A 21,840-nucleotide genomic window follows, 5' to 3' on the forward strand; every position below is an offset into this window, starting at 1 on the left:
TCAAAATCATACATAATTAAGAATCTGTAACTCCTGTAGGTATTAATTTCTAGGAATTTTAGTGTTTTTTTGCCTCCTGTTGGTTTTTTTTTTTTTAAACTTTTTTTTTAAAAGTCCCTATTTTGTATAACTAACCAATGTTACACTGTCAACCTCAGCACCAACTATATATATTATCTATGTTAAGTTTCTTCACAGCTTAAAGTTGGTATAGATAAATTCTTGGCTTTCATAAGGGGCTGTTTAGGAAAATTTGGTTGATATTGCTTGCTTGCTGGTGGTTGGCTATGTATGTATTCTAGCAGGGCTCAACCCCTGTATTTTCCATTATAAATTGCTTATAACTTTTCCAAAGGTTACATTTTGGGGTTTAACTATTGAGTTACTGCTTCAGGTTGAAGTTTTTACTTGGGTCCAGCCATTTGCAAGAATGAGGCTAGGAAGAAATATGTCATTTTGACTATCTTAAAAATGTTGATGATTTTCTGTTTTGAAAAAGCTGTAGTACCCCATACTCTGGGGTAGGGGTGTACTTGGAGGTCAGAGCTGGGGAGACCAATAGGCTGAAAAGTTGGGAGGGGGAGCTAGGGTATGGGAAGGCAAGGAGCTGTGCAGTGAAAGGTTGCGGGGGGTGGGCAGGGAATAGAAATGTTAGGCAAGGAGACTGGGCCTGGGGACAGAAGTATCAGGGGGGATTTGAACATGGAGGTTGTTGATTAAAATTAAAAGAAGTTGGAAAAAGTAAGGCTCAAGTTGGGTGCCAAAGTGAGTTGCCTTGATCCATCTGTTTCAGTTCTTCATTGATAAAATGGGAATGACGATAATACCCTTTACTTTGCAATGCCTGTAAATACTGTAGTTCTGAATGTCATAGAAAAGCCCAGGAGAAACCTAGTAATTCTAGCTTCTGAGCAGGATTAGAATAGTGTGTAGCAAATAAAGTCTGGGACATGCACTGAACAATGAGGAAAAAAATCAAAATATTCAATAGCTTCTTATTAAATGAAGTGTTGTCCTTTCTGTTTGCTGAATGGAGGAGGGACACCGGAAAAAATTGTATGCAACTATCTAAAGTAAAGACTTTGTCATAAGACATATGCACAGGCAACCCTGATTCTGGCATTTTCTAACTTTTGTGTGCTTGATCTGTATCTTAATAATAATAATAATACAAAAATATTTTAAAATAATTTTATTACATTAAATATAAATCTACAAGTGCAAGTTCTTGCAAGTGCAGGGAAAGTGGCATCACTACCTCAGAAACAAACCCTTGCACTCAAATTCTTCAGATTAATGAAATGTTGTTTGCAGCCTCTTCTTAGCTATAGAAAGGCTTATGCAGGAGCCTTCCAGGAAACATGTTCCTAGCCAGTGAAGGGGTCCAGTTCAGCCATTTTAATTGATAGTCAATGCCCTTTGATTCCTTGGCCATGAAAAGCCAAATCTGGTTCTAGTATTTTCAGTATACTAGACTGAACCTGAGCACACTTTTCTAGTATGTACAAATGTATGCAACCACTTGGACTCTGCCCCAACTTGTGAAAAGTCACTGAGTGCCCTTATTTCACCTGATCTAGGTGAAACACTTGTATGTGCTCCAAGCAAATATTTGATGCTATTGTGTTAGATTAATGTCTTTATTTTTCTTTTTATGATCTAACTCAATCTTTTTCCTGTCCATCTAGCATGTCAGGGAGATTGTCCGTCTCCTTTTAATTCATAAGGCAAACCCTAACATTTTGTGGAGTGGGCATTCACCACTGTCCTTAGCAATTGCCAGTGGGAATGATTTGGTGAGTGTCTTCTACTTTTTTAAAATCTGTAATACTTTATTTTTCAACAAGCAGACAAAATGTTTAAACTTTGGTGCATGGGGGTGCAGGCATGCAGGGGCAAGTGGTAGAAGGGGCAGGTGCTGTGTGGGCAGGCACTGTTGTGGGGACAGGTGCTGGGGATGGGAGTAGGCAGTAGAGGGGGTAGTGGTTGGGGAACAGGTGGCAGAGGGGCATGGAGCAGGGGCCAGGCCACTTGACTCCCCTGCCACCTGCCCCCCTGCACTGTTTGCCTTGATGCAGGGAAAGGGAGACAAATTTAAGACAGCTCTCCATTAATTATGTGCTATACATGGAAAATGTGTAACAAATTTATAAATTTTCTATATCTAGATCTAATTATTGGGAGGGTCACCTTATATTTTAAGTTGTCTTGGATTCGGGTAAATATGGCAGCTTGGTTTGGAATGATCAACATGACATTTAAAAATGCTGTACTGACCATGCCTTTTACAATATTTCCATATAATTACACAATTCATGAACTGATATAAAACCATCTGAGCTGAGCATTTGCACAAATAATGCTTCTTGTTCTGGATTCTTCCACCTAATTCTTTTTTCATGTTTCAAAGACTCATAGATTTCATAGACATTAGGCGTGGAAAGGGCCTCGGAAGATCATCAAGTCCAGCCCCCTGCCCCAGGGGCAGGAAGTCAGTTGGGGTCATAGGATCCCAGCAAGAAAAACATCCAGGTTTCTCTTGAAGGCGTTCGAAGTAGGTGCTTGAACCACCTCTGGCGGCAGGCCATTCCAGACCTTGGGGGATCGGACAGTAAAGAAGTTCTTCCTTATGTCCAGCCTGAAACGGTCTTGGAGGAACTGTTTGACCTTGTAATCCCTTGGGGCGCTCTGGTGAACAAACGTTCCCCCAGATCCTGGTGAACACCCCTGATGAACTTATAGCTGGCCATCAGGTCACCCGTGAGCCGGTGCTTTTCCAGGCTGAAAAGTCCCATGGCTCTCAGCCCCTCGTCATAAGGTCTGTTTTCCTGACCTCTGATCATGCGTGTGGCTCTCCTCTGGACTCTTGCAAGCTTTCCTACATCCTTTTTTAATTGTGGAGCCCAAAACTGAATGCAGTACTCCAGCTGTGACCTCACCAAGGCTGAGGACAACGGGAGAATGATGTCATGGGATTTGCTTGAGAAGCATCTATGTATGCAAGCCAGCATTTTGCTCGCTTTACTGGCGGCAGCATCACATTACAGGCTCATGTTCATCTTGTGGTCAGTCCTGACCCCCAAGTCCCCCTCGTCCGTAGTGCTAGTCAGCGTAGCACTGTCGATCCTATAGACATGCTGCAAGTTTTTCCTCCCAAGGTGGAGAACCTTGCATTTTTCAGTGTTAAACACCATCAGGTTCTCATCTGCCCATTTACTGAGCCTGTCAAGGTCAGCCTGGATTACCCCCCTGTCCTCAGGTGTGGATGCTTTACTCCAAAGTTTGGTATCATTGGCGAACTTCGCCAGTCCACTACTGACTCCAATGTCCACATCATTAATGAAGAGGTTGAACAAAATAGGTCCAAGGACAGAGCCTTGAGGGACCCCACTGGTCACAGGGCACCATGACGATTGACTTCTGTCAACCACCACCCTCTGGGTCTGACCACGGAGACAGTTCCCTAGCCAGAGGATCATGGTGGACCCAAGGCCACAGTTGGCCAGTTTTGCCAAAAGGTGATCAGGGGATACCAGATCGAAGGCTTTTTTAAAGTCGAGATATATGACATCAATCTTTTCCCCCTTGTCCAGGAGATAGGTTACCTGGTCGTAAAAGGAAATGAGATTGTTTAAGCACGACTTACCTGCAACAAACCCGTGCTGGCTGTCCCTCAGGGTGTTGCCATTGGCCAGTCCATTAAGAATGGCCTCCTTGATGATTTTTTCTAAGACCTTTCCCAGGATAGAGGTCAGGTTGATGGGCCTGTAGTTTGCCGGATCCACTTTCTTTCCTTTCTTGAAGATAGGCACCACATTGGCCTTCTTCCAATCATTGGGCACTTCACCAGAGCACCAGGAGTTCTTGAGGATCTGTGCCAGGGGTTGAGCTATGATGCTAGTCAGCTTCTTGAGTACTCTGGGGTGTAAATTGTCAGGACTGGCTGACTTGAAGGTGTCCAGCCTCTCAAGCTGTTCCTTCACAAGGGCAGCATTGATGGAGGGCAAGGAACCACCCTCACTTAGGCGTCCCTGTCCCATAATGGGCAGGGGTGTCCTATGGGACTTGTGAAAGACTGATGCAAAGTACCCATTTAGCAAGTTGGCTTTTTCCTGGGCGTCAGTTGTCCAATCTGGTTTAGCAGGGGTCCAATGTTGCCCTTGGTTTTCCTCCGGCTCCCAACATATCTAAAAAAGGACTTTTTATTGTCCTTGATACTTGTAGCCAGTTGGAGTTCCATGGCAGCCTTGGCTTTCCTGGTTTGCTCCCTGCAGGTCTGGACCAGTGCAGAGTATTCCTCCTTGGAGGTGGATCCCGTCCTCCATCCTTTGTAGGTCTGTCTTTTTAGATGCAGGAGGACCGCTAGTTCTCTGGAGAGCCAAGGGGGCTGCTGTGCCCTCTTGCTGCCTTTCGTCCGAGACGGAATAGCCTTAGCTTGTGGATCTAAGATTGCTCCCTTGAGGAGCAGCTACTCTTCCTGGACTCCCCTCCCTTTGGGGTTGTGGTCCCTGAGGGCCTCACCGACAAGTCTCCTGAGCTTGTTGAAGTCTGCCCTCCTGAAGTCGAGGACCTCTGTACTGCTGACTGACTTGACAGCTTTTCGGTGGATGGTGAAGGTGATCAGCTCATGGTTGCTGTCACCCAGCTTCCCTTCTATTGTTAGGTTGCTGATTAGGTCGTCCCCAGATTGCCAGTACCAGGTCAAGCTGCGCTTTGCCTCTTGTTGGCCCATAGACTTCTTGAGTCAGATAGAGCTCATCCATGCACGTGAGGAAGCTTTGTGACCGTTCGGATTTGGCTGAGCGCTCTTCCCACGAGATATCTGGGTAGTTGAAGTCCCCCATGACAACCATGGACTAGGAGCATGCAGCCTCAGTCTATTCCATGGCGAACTCCTGGTCAATCTCTTGATTCTCGGAGGGAGGTCTGTAGTAGACTCCCACCGTTGTATCTCCTGTGCTATGTTCCCCATGGATTTTAACCCAGAGGGTCTCTAGTCGTCCACCCTGGGTGCCGATGTCAACTTGTAGGGACGCGTAGCTCTCCTTGACATAGAGAGCTACACCTCCACCCCTTTTGTCCACTCGATTCCTCCTGTACAGGATACAGCCATCTATACCCATGGTCCAGTCATGGGTGGAGTCCCACCAGGTCTCCGTTATCCCTATGACATAGTAATTATTTGTGTTAAGCAGGAGGACAAGTTCCTCCTGTTTATTCCCCAAGCTCCTGGCACTGGTGTACAGGCATGCAAATGTCCCCTTGGGGGCTCTTGCCTTGCCCGCAGCTTGGTCTAGGGCTGGGGCAGGGGTAGGCTCCCTTAAATGTCTTGGCCTGCTGGCTTTGCAAGGGTTGCTCAGCGGGCCAGGAGTGGCGGTAGTCCCCCCGTCCCCTGGTGGGCTTAGTTTAAAGCCCAGTGGAGCAGGTCAGCCAGTCTAGGTGAGAAGAGCCTCCTCCACAGCAAAGAGGCTAACTTTCCTATTAGTTTGTGTGAAAATGATCATTACAATGCAAATTCAGTTAATTGTCTGTGCTGCGGGGCTGTATACTCCATCCAGCATGCAGTGTCTCTGACTGGAGGCATGCATATAGCTTTTTAAGTATTGCACTGCTGTTGCTAAAATATGTTGCATTTGCTGCATTGAATTTGGGTTTTGTTGTGTTCTACAAATCTCGATTTCCTTAACGTGAAAAAGGTTTCCTTCTGTCAGAAATACATGTTTGAAGAAGATTACTTGGCATGGCTTGAGTGTATTTTGTTATTTTTAAAGGGATGTGTAAAGAGAGCTAATGAAAAGTAGATATTTGATTTTATTAGAACTGTTCAGCTATTTCCACTTTAAAAAGCCACACAGCCCTTTGTGATCATGATTTTTAAATCCTGTACTGTAACTACTTATTTTTAGCTTGTGAGCTGTGATACTGTGGTTATAGGGACCATATAATGACCTAGACATAAATATAGCTACCCATGATCTTCTTGACCAGTGGTGCTCAACCTTCTAGCCTCACAGGCTTGATGAGTGGTGCAGGACCAGTTTGTGGGGTGGATCTGGCCATGGAGTAACCCTGTGCACACTGGATCTGACCCTGAGCACCAGATCAGCTCTGCATATACTAGCTCTGACCCTGCAAGCCAGAGTGACCCCTTGCACATCCGGTTTGGCCCTGTGAGCCAGTGTGACTGTTATCTGGTTCATGGGGTTCCCCACAGGTCTGGAAATTTTAATGGCAGGGGAGCAGTGACAGCATTCATTACCTTGGATTCAGCCTACAGCCTGAAGGTTGAGCACCACTGTTCTAGACCTTGCACAATATATAAAAAGCTCCAAAGTTTTGAGCAGACACCTTTGATTAGAGAATGAAACAGAAGGGTTAGAGACTGGTTTGTGGGAGTTTTATCTAGATCAATTAAGGGAGGTAACTGATAATAGGGGGCCAGTTCAAAATTCCTTCTAGGTCAGATGTATGTGTAGTGGGATAATGGTGGCTGCTTGAAAGATACAAATTCAAAATTTGCTGAATAGATTATACTACTCGGGGCTAGCGGGGAAGGGTATAAGACAGTGTATTATTTTAAGTATTTGACACATTCCTCTCTGGTAACAGTATTCTACCAAGATTCAAATTTGTCATGCTAAAAATCTAATATGAAGCAAGTTAAAAAGTATTCTAAAATAAACCAATGTTATATTACTTCATCCCTTGAAGTAGCACGTACATTCCAAGTATGCTGCTACCTCCAAGTAAACTGCTTTGGGGGTCTCCATTTCCTGCTTAGTGCTCTCATCCATTTATTTTCTCCATCTACCTGTGCATGTTTACAGGCAGTGATAGAACTCTTAGCATATGGAGCTGACCCTAATCTGCCATTGAGCAAAGGCATAGGAAGTGCCCTTTGTGCAGCTGTCAGCACAACATATGAACAGAAGAGAACAGCAGCAAGTCGGATTTCTTTGGTAAGGAAACACATGTTGGGGTTTTTTTTAACACCATTTTTATCCAATTAATTGTTTCACCAGATGTGTTGAATCCTGGTTCTTTTTAGTGGTTCAGCTGTTTTTCAGTGATGCTTTTTTTTCCCTCTTGGTAATTTAGCTGTGTTCTCAGTCACAGTAAACAAGCTCCTTCTGTTTCTGGCTTGGTGTTCATGCTTGGACAAGGAGCTATCAGAAAACTGGTTGACATGCTTTAACTAGCATGATGTCAAATACCTAATGGAAATAGGGACAAGTTATGGTTAAAATGTGGTAGGTGTTTGTTGTTAACCCTAGTGTCCCATGACCTATGTGGATTCAGCACACCCATCAGCCGTGATTTGAAATGCAACATAATTTTCTCATCAGTTTGGAGTCTGGAGATCTTGCTAGGGGAAGAAGGGTAGCCCTACCTGGGTCCCATTTTTACCCGCTTTCCCCCTCAGCAGAATTGTCAGCTTTGTCTGTTTTTGCAGCTGCTCCTCCAGGCCGGGATGCCTTGGAAAAATGCATCACTGTTGCTTATATGGGTAACAAGAGCTTTGCCTTAAGAAAACTCATGTGGAGATGTGAACATTCTTCAGGGGAACCTTTCACTTGTGGCTGTAATGTGGGGAAAGGTACACCCAGGTCTGTTCCTGCGCACAGCTGCATGTGCCTAAGTAGAGGCCAGGCTCTGATGCCCAATCCCTTTGCTCTACTGGTGACAGGAGGCTGTGATTTTATCGAACATTTTTGTTTTAATGTTGCTGCCTGGAAATACTTTTCTTCTTTCTCAAGATTGACAGGCTGATTGAAGCTGGTGCAGATCTCCTGATGCCAGTTACTGTTGGTCAAGGGAAGAGGACTGCAGTGGGAACTGTAGTAGACTATGCCTACTATACATACTGTCAGGTACCTCTTACATCCCCAAACTTCTGTTTTAATATTAATGCTAGTTATGTTCTCCAGATCCACAAGTGCAAACAACCTGCTTTTTCTAGTTCTGCACCTATAGGTTCAGCACGGGGTTAATGCGGAAAGAACCACCAACTTTCTGTTTTGTGTGTGAGGGTTGAGAGGGCGGTCTTTCCATTTTTCTCTAAACTGTGAAGTACATAAGGCTGACAGATGTTTAAAAAATCCTAGGTCTGGAAGAGAAAAATTGGTTACCCTATATATTAAATTTCCATTTATAAATGGTTTGCAAAATGTTAATAAATATTGCTAGCTGGTATTTGTTTGTAGGAGATTGGAAGAATCTTAGAAGAAGGCATTATAAATAAGGATATGTATCCTACTGACAGGTGAACTCTATAAGAATCTATAACATTAGGCTGTGTCAGCTTTAGCCTATCTTAGGGTAAGCAGAAGTAGTTTTTTGCTACTCTTTATTTTTTACTTTCCCAGTAAAATACTAAGAATTCAATTCATCTCTGTTCATTATTGATGCTGATGTAAGTATGAAACAAAATTATGAACTTGAAAATAAAACACACAAACCTTTAAAGCTGTTGTTCACCAAGATTTGGGCCTAGTAGTTTGAATCTGCAGTGAAATACACTTGTTTTGCTTTAACACAAAATTATGAGTTGCATTTTTTAGATGTCTGTTTTTTTGCAATTGGCTTTCTACTAAAATTCAAGATCAATTAATTGAGGCTGGCCATTGTAAAATGCAAATGTATGTTTTAAGCTTAAGATTTGAAAAAAAACCAGTTTTCTCTATTTGTAGCAGCTATAGGCAAAATGAATAGAATCCTGAGATCCAAAAAGCTGCTTTTTGCACAGTGTGGCTTTTGGGCATATTTCAGGTGTTAGGAGAGGATCCTGTTTAACATTTTTATTACTGATCTTAAGACAGAAACTAGATATGACTTTGTGACATTGGAAATTAAGCCTGGGAGGCCCTGGCAACACAGAAAGGATTAGATTATTATTTCAGAATGATTAAATAATCTTGTAGAATAAAGAATTAGAAAGGAGAATAAGTTTAATAGTTTGAAGTGCAGTCATACACTTTGGGATCAATAGCAAGGACTTTGGTGCACGTGTGGAGACTAGAAACAACTGAGGAAGTTTTAGCATGTTTTAGTTTTAGCTGATTTGTAGGATGAAAATGAGCTGCGGCTAATGCAGTTCTAAAGCGTATTAGGCAGGGTAGACTCAGTAGATATAAGGGAGTAATCTTAGCACTGTAGAAGACGCTGGTAAAATTTAGTATACTGTATGCAGTTCTGATCCCCAGCATTCAGGAACAACAAACTTAAATTGGAACAGGTACAAAGAAAGGCCTCTAGGATGGTTGAGGGAATGGGGACCTTTTCTTACAGAGGAAAATTAAAGGATCTTGACTTGTTTAGCTTAACAAAATGCAGGTTGAGAGGGTATGATTTTTTTTTTTAATGGATACATTTGTGGGGGGAATATTAGGGAGAGAGAAGAGCTTTTTTTTAGGCTTAAAAACATCAGCCCAAGATCAAATGATTGACAGCTGATAACAATCCCCAAATTGTAAAAAAAAATTCAAGTGTCTGCATCTACAATATAATAGAAAAATACTAGAAAAAATATGTATGATTAATCTCTGGTTTCATACTCATAGGTTTCCTTTTTTGGTTCATGCTCTAGGTTGCTTTTGTTGTATGAAACTAGCTCTGATTTCTAGCTCAATAGGCAGGCTGTTCCTTAGCATTAGTCAGGATGTCTGTGAATCTGTCATTGAGACAAAATTGTATTTTCTTCAATACAATACTCAACTTTCCCAAAAAATCCTCCCTTCCCTGCAAATTAGAGTGCATGTATTTAGTAGGGAAGTTGGTTTTACTGCCCAGAGTAAAAGCACCCTGCTTTGAGTCCTCCTTCATAGGACAGCAGTTGTGGTATTACTATTCAGGCAGCTGAGGCACACATTTGACTTAATAGCTTACTGGTCTTCACTCCAGAGATATTAATGATTGTCTCTCCTTTTTAATGGTCTTGATGTCTGTTTTTTGTTTTAATGGTCCATATTGATGTTTTAATGGTCCACTAGTCGACCTTTCTTAGGGCAGTTTTGCTGTATACATGTTGCTCTGAGTCTGTCTCCTATTTCACAGCCCTGGAGACTTTTTAGCTCTTTAGAATCATGGAGTCGCCCATGTAGTCCAGGCTTCAGCCACAGCTAGGGTTTCAGCTTTAATTAAGCAGGAAAGGCAAGGTGAGCCAACTGAAAATTAAGCTCTGTTCCTGCTCTGTGGAGCCTTAACTCTGGAAAAAAAAAATCTATTTTTTCTTTATTCAAAAACTAGGTGTGTATTATATTCCAGGGCATGTTGTATGCAACAAAATATGGTAGCCTACAAAGAAATCCAAGCATTTTATTAGCAAAGTTTATTTCATAAAGTGTAACGTGCCAAAGTGCAACACTGTATATTAATTTGTAGTGGTAGATGTTGTGAGCCATTAATATGACATTGTTTTAGTTTGTACTTGAGTGTCCCTTTGAGTTTGAGTTATTAGTCATTGAAAATAAAATATCATGGCCTTTGGAAATGCATTACCAAAAGACATGGGTTATATCAATTCAGTGTTGTCAGTTCATTTCACTCAAGGGTTTTGGAAATGGGTTGGTCATGTGTCGGTGCATTACCGCTCAGCACTGGGGCTGGACTGCAAAAAAAACATAAACACTTTGAAACCCGTTGAAGAAAACCCCACAGCTTCACTGCTGCAGATCATCAGTTCTCAGAATATATCCCTCTGTGGAGTCCTCCATATTCCTGGAATAGCTGTACAGTGCCATCATAAACTGATTATGTTTTCTTTTGGTCACTTCCTTCAAACCATCAGAACTATTAGAAGAAACATAAGCTTCATCATCAAGATGATTATTTTCAGAAGCCCATGCCTCTTGGAAGCATCACTAGAAGATCCCAGTGTGTCAGTTAGAAATTAAACGGTTGATTTCAGAAATCTTAAATATGATTGACTTAGTGCCATATTATTGATTTTGCTTTCAGCCTTTGTTTTGCAATACTCGACTGATTCTGTAACCTAGCGGACTGAATCCTTCCCTTACGGGCAAGTCCTACCTTCTAATCTCTTCTCCCAGCTTATTTCTGTTTTTAAAAGTGCACTAACAAATGTATAATTGGTGCAGCTATATAGCATAGTAGTTAAGACACTCTCTTAAGAGGTAGGAGATGTGGATATGATTGAAAAAAAATGTTGGTATTCTGGGAAGGACATCTGTATTCCTTGTTCTAATTTGGAACTTCTAGTTCTAGCAGGGATGACGTAGTGGTATGTGGTGTTACTACCATGGTGGGCATACTTTAAATAAGCCATCTTTACCTGTAGCTAGGTACAATACACTTAAGCTCTTTTGGCATATTAAATTCCTGTTTCCTAAGCTCTGCTGTACATTAACTCATTTTGTATTGCAGGATAAAAGGATAGCACATACTCCATATCATGCATTATTGCCACCAGAAAGGGAGATTTTCAATGCACGCAGGTTTCTGCTTGATTACATAAGTGATCACCTTCGAAAACGTGTCCTTGAGAAGGAGAAGCAGTGGGATAGAGAAGAACTTCAAAAGTCCAAGAAATGTGAGTTCAGCTAAATCTTTCACTTGTAAGAACATTTCAGTGGAAGTTGCTTAATGATATGTGAGGGTTTATAACGGTGTATTCACACACAGTGGTCTGAGACTACGGCTCTTAATGGCATTTGTATTTCTGTAAGACACTCGATGCAGAAATCTTGGCACTTCATGTACAGTGAGTAAGTGCCATTCTCTGTGCATTCAGGTTGAGTCACTTGCTCAGGCCCACTCAAAACTGGCAGAGTTAAGCAGAGAATCTAGGTCAGTCATTCTCAACCTTGTTAGGCTCAAAGCACCCCTCAGAAAATGTCACCTCTGAGTTTTAACATGATTTTTTACTACAGAAACATAATTGAATACTGATTTTATTGCAGAAAACTTGAAAGCCTGCAACAGGTCAGAATGCTTTTACTACTACTGTTTCCTATTTGAAATCACTTGGTTTAATCTTGTGAATCATGTTTGTACACTTAGTACTAACATTACATGGCACCCTTGAAATAATCTCAAGGCACCCCATGGGACCCCAGTTGAGAATCACTGATCTATGTCTCCTGACACCTGTGTCTCAAGCACAGGCTTATCTTGTACAGTCTATTTAAAATTTGACAAGTGAATTTGAATGTTAATATGAAGTTCAGACTAACCTGAAATTTTATCGCCAACATTAGAGGAGGTCAGATGAGATGATCTGTCTGTTTATTATGGCCTTATAAGCTGTGACCTTCTCTGTACCTCAGTTTCCCCAGTGGAGGCATTTTACCATTACATTTTTGATGGAAGATGTTATATGTATAATGCTTCTTAAGGCATTTTAACTTGTAGATATGACATAAGCTTTCTTGTTTTTACTGGGAAATGAAAATCAAAATGACATTTCTTATTCCACTGATTCTTGATGTCTGACATTAATCTCAAAGAAGTCTTATACACTCACACGAGTGGCATTCTGAACAGGCTTTGAACATTATATTTTTATTTTGCTGCCTTTTACTATGCCGTCAGTTTCAAGGTGAAAATGTTGATGTGTCTACACAGCTGAGACCTAATCCAACCATAGGGTTGAATGTAGTTTTGGTTCTAATGTCCAGTACCTTTAATCTCAGGCAGTTGTCAGAGAAAAGTGCTAATTTTCTTCTCTATATGTTGGTATAGTGGATTCAGGTATTCGTGTCGCCTTTGCTAAAAGGAAATGTGGAGACAGGTACCCTTCAGTAACATCACAGGTGGAGGAAGTGAGGTAGGGTAAAGATACTGAATATTAATGCCTTATATTTTATAATAAAAAATACTACATTCTGGTTTTGTCTTGCTGAACTATTGGCACCATCTCTGGTCTCCCTTATTTTAACTTCCTCTCGTCAATCTATCCAACTTTTAGTAGCTAAAATTATCTTTCGCTCCTGCTCTGACCATATCAATCTCTTCTCCCAGCCTTCAAATCCCTCCATTAGTGTTGTGTCTTTCCCTATGTAAGGATCAGACTTCTCATCATGTCTGACTGTGCCCAGGCAGCTGAGTGAGTTTGTAACACCAGCTGGTCTAAGAGAGATTACAGATGCACATGATAAACTTGATAGGCAGTGTCCATAGACATTTGGATGTAGCACTCTTCAGCCATAGCAGCAAGTGTTATACAGAGCAAGCATCCTGCATTTTTCACTTCTGTATATGTTTATATTCAGTTGCAACCATCAAAAGATGGTTAGAACTGGTAGCTGTGAATGATGGTTGTAGAACTTGTGGCCTCCATAAAAGTTCTGGGAGAAGTTTGTTTAATCATCTTTTAGACTTTCTGTTTTAAAGAGTGTGAGCCGTAATAAATCATTGAAGGTACAAAGATTCAGATTAGAGATCAAAGAGATCAGGCAAACATGTTTAACAACTTACCAAGGGTTATGTTAGATTTTCTGTTGCTGGGAATTTTACATTGTACATGGATTTTTACAAAAATATTGCTCTAGTTCAGTGGGAGCCACAAATTAAACACTGCACCTTTTCTGAATGCCACTCTGATCACTGTCTTCTGCCCTATCTGCTGCCCTCCCCTTTTTTTTTTTTTTTTGCTCCCTGCCCTGTGCTCTCTGCTTGATCTGATTATCTGCTCTTACCCTGTGCCCTGTCTTGTCTGCCTCTGTGGTGCCTATCCTTTCCCTGTTCTGCCATGTGCCACACACAAGCTGCCCATGCTACTTGTTGCACCTGTGTTGCAAGTTGGCCACCCCTGCTCTAGCTCAACTGCAGCTATTAGACACATAGCAGGAGTTAGAGAAATTCTCTGGCCCATGGTATGCAGGAGGTCAGACTAGAGGTTGTGGATGTTTTGGTCTCAAATTGTATACATTCTTAGCAGTTCAAGCATTTGAAGTTAGCTTGAGATGACTGCTATGAATAGGCAAAGATGATGGAATTTTCTTAAAACATCAGTAGCTTACTCAAAGCCTAGTCTGTCAAAGGCAGCTTGCCAGTCTAACCTCAAGCTTTCCAAATATTTTTATTTAGAACTGAACAGATAAACAGGTTCAATGGGAGTTTGGCTTTTGATTGTACACTAGGAAATGAAATACCTGGGAATAGTGGGCCCTGGCTTGGGCACAAATTATTAGACCAAACATAATAAGAAGCCTGAAGAACGGTGGGATCCAGGAGTGAATTACTTAGATGGCCTCAAATGGAGATAATGACTAGGTTTTGGACTGCAAGCACAAAATCCCAGGTGTAGGGATGGGGAGCAAGCTTTTAGTCTGTTTGGACTTCATTAGGCTTATTAACAGTGTGGTAAATAGCAGGAAATCCATCCTACAGATTTAGACTGTGCAAGTTTCTGTATAGACTAGATATATGGCCCAGGTTAAATAAAATTATTTTTAGCCGATTGATTTGCAGCAAATCAGTTTCTTTTCCTTAAGGCCCAGAAACTATAATAGCAACAACATTCTGCTACAGCTTTCCAGAAGAGGAAAGATTGTGAGTTGTTTGAAATCTGTTATTGAAAAGTTCCTGTAGAGTCTGGGGGAAAGTCTTAACTGCTATAGCTCATAGGGAATGGGTCCTTACTCATATGATGAATGTTTCTGACACGTGGCAAGAATGTTGGAAAAAAATACTAAAAAATGGGTCAGACTTGACAAAGAAGTCTTGCATTTGAAAGCTTACCTAACTCTACCCCAACTACATAGTTGGTCCAGTTCAAGTATCACCCAAAGAAATCCATGCCTCTGAAAAAAATGTCACTCCAAAGCTCCCACAGTTGTAAAATGTGAAAGAGTTCATTCAACAGGTAAAGAAAATAATTTGCGGGGGAGCGGGGAGAGGTGAAGCTGAGTTCCTAGAGTCTATTGGGTCTGTTCTGGTGCAGCACTGTACATGAAAGCCTTGAATGATCCAAGGCTTTGTGGTTAGGATTTTTGAGTTTAGTAGGTTGCTCAAGGTTAATACAGGCAAATCTGGTCCAGTAAACTAGCTGTATTATAGTATACAAGCAGCACAGAAGGAAAAGAGCATTTGAGGAAACATATCAGGAAAGCAGAATCGAGTATATAGTCAATTTTTGGGCCTCACCCAAAATTTTGCTTAAGGAAAAGGATGGCAGGACCAGATTCTGGGCAGCCTATAGAAAACAAAATGAAATCTTATTACCTCAGTAAGTAAGCTGATTCCTGGATGCTGGAGCAGGTTTTCCACACTGGGTCTTTAAAGTGATTATTTGTACTTAGAAGTGGCTCCAAAGGACAGGGCAAAACCTTGCAGGCTTTGCTTGGCTGTGAAGGTGGTTTAAAGTGATGGATTTCAGCTTGTGCAATACAGCAGGTGCATTTTGGACACCTTTGAACAAGAAGTGATATACTTACATGTGATTTGTAATAAGGTTAAGGCTTCTAATTTGAACTTGAACCCAGAGAAATATGGATTGTTTTAGAAATGTAACTTCCACTGATTTAAAGACAATTGAGGGTGTACAGGACAGTCTCATTCCTTGCAGGCAGTCTCAGATTGTGGCATTTTGTAAGATTCTTCCCCTAGCGTAGGTCACTTATTTGTGGTTTTGCCAAACTGTTGCACAAGTTGCATGGTGTCCATCTCGGTGGTCAGCAGAGTGTGATTTGGCATTCTCAGAGTTGAAAGGGGCTCTTGTGACTCTCCCTCTCTTTGGCCTTTCCTTGTTTCAAAACTCCTTTCTTATTTGGACATGGATGCTAGCATCTATGGCATAGAGATAGTATTGACCTAAGAACACAGAAGATTTGAGTGGCTCATCAGAACTCTGTGTGCCAAATGTTTAGTTCAAATGATGATGCCTCAGCCAAAAAGAACACCGCTTCCCTTTCATATCTCTTTCTAGGCTTGACTGGAAATTGACTAATGGTGTCATCTTTTTTTCTCTCAAGAGGCCTGGAACGTTATGGACCCAGGAAAGAGGGTCTTAGAAATCTTCCTGAAAATTTCCAAGTGTTTCCTACCCTATGCCTGCTTTCCTGGTCTTTTCAAGGAATCCTCAAAAGACTGTTGCATCAAGATAGAACACCCTTTCTCCTGGTTGTTTATTCCACTGACATATTTATAAAGAGCCTTTCTCAGCCTTCATGCTAGACTAAACAAGCCCAGGCTCTTTTTGTCTTCTCCTGCATTCCAGCTCTCCAGTCCTCTCATTATTCCATTAGTCTTTTTTTTTTAATGGCAGTTCCTGCTTGCATTCACCAATTTTAGCACAGGTAACTAGAATTGAACCAGAGATGCCAGTGGACCCACTAGGGCCTTGTAAAATGCCACTAACATTTTCCTTTCTCTACTGGGAATACCTTGCCCAATAGGTACACATTGCCTGCTAGGAACACGTTTGCCTTCATCTCAACCGTATCTGATCAGTAGCATGTAGTGATTCCATGATCAAATGATGCACTGGGCTTTCTTTCTCCTCAGTGATTCCCAGCTGTAGCAGAAAGCCTTAAAGACCAAGAAAAAGAATAAGTACAGACAGTCAAAAAGCCCAAGGTTGAATCAATTCAATTTCTGCCGGTTAGTCTATGCTGCATAGATTGAACCAATAAGCAAGTGAACAGACATCCACTTTTGATCCTAGAAATGCAGCTACATGCTTGCAGTGGCCCAGGACAGAAGCTGGGGGGTGCTAGAGCACACCTCCCAGCTAGGTTGGAGCAGACAGCTTAGACAAGGCTAGCCCACCCACCCTGGGAGGGCGGTTTGCAGTGGAGGTGCACAGCATCCTGGGATTCTGGGGGGCTGCGAGTTAACTTGAATCTGGATGGGGTCTGGGACAGAAGTTCAATAAACCGATTTAACTTCAGTCAGTTAAGTCTGATACTACATCCACTCAGGCTTATCTTAAATCAGTGTATGGACATTTTGAAAGTGGTTTATGTGCACCGAACTTCTGTTGTGTTACAGATTTGAACCAGTTTCCAATCACTTATACCGGTTTATGTGTAATTTCTGTCCTTAGCCTAAATGCACAATGTTGCATTTTCTTCTAAATTTTATCCTATTTCTTGTCCACTGCTCAAGATCATCTAGTTCTTTCTGTATTATACGCTGATTTTTTTTTAGTGTTGATGATGTCACCAGCTTCAAGTTATCCAATTTCCTTAGGCCAAGGTCACTAATGAAAATATTAAACAGGATCACTAAGTCTTGAGAAACTCTACTTGAAACCTCCCTCCAGCCTGCCTTTCAAGACCACCTCTTGTCAATGTCAATTAGTCAATTACCCTTTTTACAACTCTTGTCTTGCACCAATTTCCCTCTTTTCTATGTTACCTAATAATTTCTCTTGTGGCATCATATCAAACAATTGTTTAGAATCTAGATAAATGAGATCTATTGCATTTTCATTATCCAGAAAATCAGTTATCAAAAAGATGTCAGGTTAGCACAGTGATTCTCAACCCTTGGGATTGTTTCAAGGGTGCTGTGAGGTCCCATGAAATGTTAGCACTGTTTGATGTGCAAACATGGTTCGTAAGATAAATGCAGTGATTTCAAACAGGAATCCATAGTGTTAAAAGTGTTCTGCCCACCTGTGGTTTTTCTGCGTTCTTTGCAACAGAAGAATTGTTCTATTATTTTTCCATAGTCAAAATTAAGAGCTGTCATTTTCTCAGGGATGTCGTAAGTCAAAAAAGGTTCAGAATCACTGATCTAGCACGATCTGTCTTTGGGACAGTGCATTTTAGTCTATTTTCCATTAATCCATCTATTTTTAAAGTTGTCCTTCAAAACATGTTATAAAGCATTACACACAATTGATACCTCTCAATAAGGAATTCCTAATTATATAATTGGATGTGAATCTCTCCCATTCTCTTTTTTGACTTCTGCATATCATCCTTTTTCATCTTTGAACTCTGGGTTCTGGTTATCTTCATTTCTCTCTTTTTGAGGGGTGAGCTGCACTTGTCTTCTATGCCACCTCATAGTCTGTTTCTTCCTGGGTTTTTTTTTAATCCTTTCTCCAGTACAACAAACCTTTTCCTCAACTCTGTTTCTCCTCCCTTAGCTAGTTTCTTCCTCTGTCTTGCTCTCACAGAAGCATGTGACTACAGATCACCCTGCTTGTCTACAAGTCTGTCCTGCCCAAAATGAGTTTATTAAGCAAACCTTGAGTTCTTTTCTCTCCTCAAATCTCTGGCATCATCACCAGTTGCATAGAGCTCCAGTCTTCAGATTTTTCTGCTCCATGAATTTTACCCAGCAACACTTCATACATGATAAGCTGTCAGGCAGCCACTCCAGGGTGATGCACATTTGCAGCTTCTGCATCCCATTGTCTCCTTTTCCCTGTCCTTACCTTTTTAAGAAGAAAAAAATCTCAGACTCCTACACATGCTTCCATCATGCTTGCTGTTACTGGTTGTTTTGCTTTTTAAGCTTTTTGTCTAGGTCAGCTCTGCCCCCTCATTTAGGCTAAGCAGTTAACCATCCATCAGTTGTGATCAAAAGCACTGAATTTTGAATGTGCTATTAGATTCAAGGCTTTTGGCCTGCTCGCAGCACACGGGGTCAAATAGATTTGGCAAGCTATGAACATCAACCCAATGAACCACCATGCCATGGGCAGGCAGACAAATTCCTTTACCTCCAAGGGACAAGGACTGCTCCTTCCTCATCTGGGACAAATTTCTCCACTTATTCCTCACTGTTTTCTGGTTCCCTTGGTCCTGGAAAGAAAAGAAAGAAAGTGAAAATTTACTTTACTTGGACAGTCACCAGAGTCCTTTGAGATGTGGTGTTAGTATTTGTTCTACCACACCTGCTTGAGCCTTCTATAAAGTGTGGTAACAGTGGGATTCTGTGTTGGTAAAAAAATGAAGGGTCGATGATCGCACACTGTCCCTCATGTTCTTGGAAAGGGGGAGCGTGAGGTCTTGCAAGGCACAGATGCCTTTCCAGTGAACACTGCTGGGTAAGGAATATTCCTAACCAACACATGCCAGAGAACTCCATTTACTGTATTGGCAGATGACTTCTTTCTTCCACAGGTCAGTGGGAAAGAAGCTGTAGAGAAGCTTAGCTTTACCACAGTGCAAAGACCCATGGAAAATGCCCCCAGAAATCTCAATGTCCTATATAAGTGAGTGCTGTGCCAATGTGGATGCTACAGTTCAAGAGTTATTTTTTTCCAGTGGGGTTGTTTTCATTAAAGGACCCTTATTCAGGGAAGCTACTTGAGCATAGCTGAATCAAGTTAACTGTGCAACCAAGACAGACCCTGAGAGATTATAATCTTAGGTCTGAATGTTTAGTGCTGTCAGGATGACTTTGTGGTCTGTTTTCAGCACATTGCTAGGTTATAAAGCTCGTGGGGCACTGTAGGACAGAGTCCAAAACTGTGACTGTGCAGGGACACCACTCTGGGAGATTTCTAGTTCCAGGTAAATAACTTTTTTCTTCATTTTCACTGATTAAAGGTTGCTGCAGATTACGCTTAGCTAGGTGAATTGCTTTTGTAGGGAATACTTCATTCGGTGAATTAAACCCATCATTGGGTTTGCACATTATCCACAAAGCTATTGATTTTGTTTACAAACTTGTTATGCAAATATGTTTCAGCGGAAGGATTGTTTGCAGGCTGTTTGCTACTGCAGCATGGGTGCAGGTACAGCGATTTACGTCCTCGATCTGGCTTGCTTTATGTGTGCGGTGCAGCCTTGACTGGTTGATCCACAGAGGACATGAGTCTCTCATGGATCCTGGGTTGTTCCTCTTACTGTAGAAACTTGGGGAGGGTAGCAGGAGGTTTAGCACTAAAACTCCCTGGTTTAACTCTCAGGGTGTTGGCCAGGGTAGAGGTGCATGACTCATCAGAAGACTATTTGGTCAGTTGTCTTGCAGCTGTTAGAAGGTGAATGTCCATATGCTCTAATAGCAGCATATACTTTATGAAGTCATTCCAGTGGAAACATAGAGCAAATTACATCTTCTCCCTGGTTTTGAGAGGACTACAAACAGATTATCGGCTCTCTCTCCTCCTTGGCTAAAACATGCCACGCTACTCTAGTGCAGTCAGCTTTAAAAAAGCCTGAATTAAAAACAAACCCATTTAACCATGGGCCCCTCCAAATGTTGAAAGTATTTAAAGCAGTTCCCATATTGGTATCTTTTCACGGTGTTTTAACACCTGTATTTATATCTCATATTTTTAAAGCAATGATTTCCTTACCTGTGGGAAACAGTACAGACATATGATAGGAAACTCTTGGAACTGAACATTAATTTTTTCTAAGCAGGATCCCATGTAAGAAGGTCTGGAGAGGCATGAAGTTGGTGAGTCACGGCCAGGGATCCTGGTTTTCCCTGATAAAACCCCCCTACAAATTCTCTGATTAAAACCCCCAAATCTATTATTAAAATAAAAGGCCACTATATATATGTAGGTATCAGTTGAACACAATATTTTCTTCATATATTTACAATTTTAAAGCAATTTGGAAGCTTACCAGTGCCTTAATCACTACAATAAAATAAATTCTGAATACCTATACATTTTGGTATTTGTTTTTGGTTTTTTTATCATGGAAAATTGGAGCTCCCCCTGCCCCCTTAGCTCACAGAATGCAGGTCCAGGCCCCTCACTCCCGATCCACAGCCCTCTGGCCCTGCCAGTATCCCCCTCCCCCCCCATAGCCTCCTGCCCCCTCTGCCCTATGGAGGGGCCCCAGCTGCCGGGGCTATGGAGCCAGGGACCCACGTCTGCAGCCCCCTGCCCCTGCAGCAGCACCAAGCCCTGGCTGCTGCCCATGGGAGGCAGCGGCTGCTGCAGTGGAATGGAGTGCAGAGCCTGGCTCCCCACCCCTGCTGCCTGCTGCCAGCCTGCTGCAGGCGGGGGCAGGGGGGCTGGCTCCCCACTGCTGTGCACACTCTGGGGGGGCAGAGGGGACCCGTGCCCCCCAAATCTGTGTGCAGAGCGGGGGTGGGTGCGGGCTGCCCATTGTGGGCTCGGGTTCCCTGCCCTGCTGCCCTCCCCTTGGGCCTCCTCTGCACAGCAGGTCCGACTTGGTGTGGCAGGGCAGAGCAGGGCTGTGTTGGGAAGTTCCTTGCTGCTGTGAGCTCTGCACCGCCCTGGCGAGGCATCCCCGACTCTGTGGCAGCAGCAAGCGACGCAGCCCCACACCACTACCCCTGCTGTAACTGCATGGGCAGGGGACGCCTCACCAAGGCAGCGTGGAGCTTGCAGCAGCCAGGAGCTTCCCCATCCAGCCCCATTCTGCCCTGCCACAGTGGGTCGCACCTGCCAGGCTGCAGAGGCCCTGGGGGTGGGCAGCGGGGCGGGGAGCCCATGCCTGCAGTAGACAGCCTGCACCTGCCCCTGCCCTGGGCGCAGATCTGAGGGGCATGTGCCCCATTACACCCATGGGAGTGCACACAGTGGTGGGGAGCCGTTCCCACCTCCCGCCCCCTGGACAAGCTGTCTGCAGCCCCATCTCGCTCCCTGCCAGGGCCTTGTGGCCGCACAGTCTGGCCCCAAGCCCCACACTGCCTGGCTGGGCAGCAGCCCCAGCCCTGCCCAACTCCCTTCCTTTCTCCCTATGGGGGCCTCAATCCTCCCACCCCCGTCCTAATTTACCTGATAGAGCTGCTCTCCAGGCTGCCTGGCGGCCATGCGCCTATACATGCACATGGCACCGCCTGCCTCACTACCTCCTCCCGCTCCCTCCCAGCTCCCTGCAGGCTGGAACTGTGCCGCCTGCAGAGAGCTCCTTGCAAAACTGCCAAGTCCGGGAGTTTCTTCATTAGAATGAAAAATCTGCATTTCCCTCAGGTAAAGGAGGAAATCCTCTT

General features: G+C 42.9%; 1 protein-coding gene across 4 annotated transcripts in view; it reads left to right on the top strand.

Moving 5' to 3' along the window:
• Positions 1–21,840, top strand: part of ANKMY1 (ankyrin repeat and MYND domain containing 1) — a 66,866-nt gene that overhangs the window by 33,747 nt on the left and 11,279 nt on the right. For 3 of the 4 annotated variants that reach the window (XM_014598580.3, XM_059730915.1, XM_059730914.1), the window contains 5 exons: positions 1,689–1,796; positions 6,828–6,959; positions 7,758–7,871; positions 11,383–11,548; positions 12,700–12,784. In XM_014598580.3, coding sequence (XP_014454066.1) covers positions 1,689–1,796; positions 6,828–6,959; positions 7,758–7,871; positions 11,383–11,548; positions 12,700–12,784 — 605 coding nt within the window. The remainder of the gene's footprint in view (positions 1–1,688; positions 1,797–6,827; positions 6,960–7,757; positions 7,872–11,382; positions 11,549–12,699; positions 12,785–21,840) is intronic. The other variant, XM_019486143.2, reaches the window with a different exon arrangement.

The sequence above is a fragment of the Alligator mississippiensis genome, chromosome 7 (assembly GCF_030867095.1).
Source record: "Alligator mississippiensis isolate rAllMis1 chromosome 7, rAllMis1, whole genome shotgun sequence".
Lineage (NCBI taxonomy): Eukaryota > Metazoa > Chordata > Crocodylia > Alligatoridae > Alligator > Alligator mississippiensis.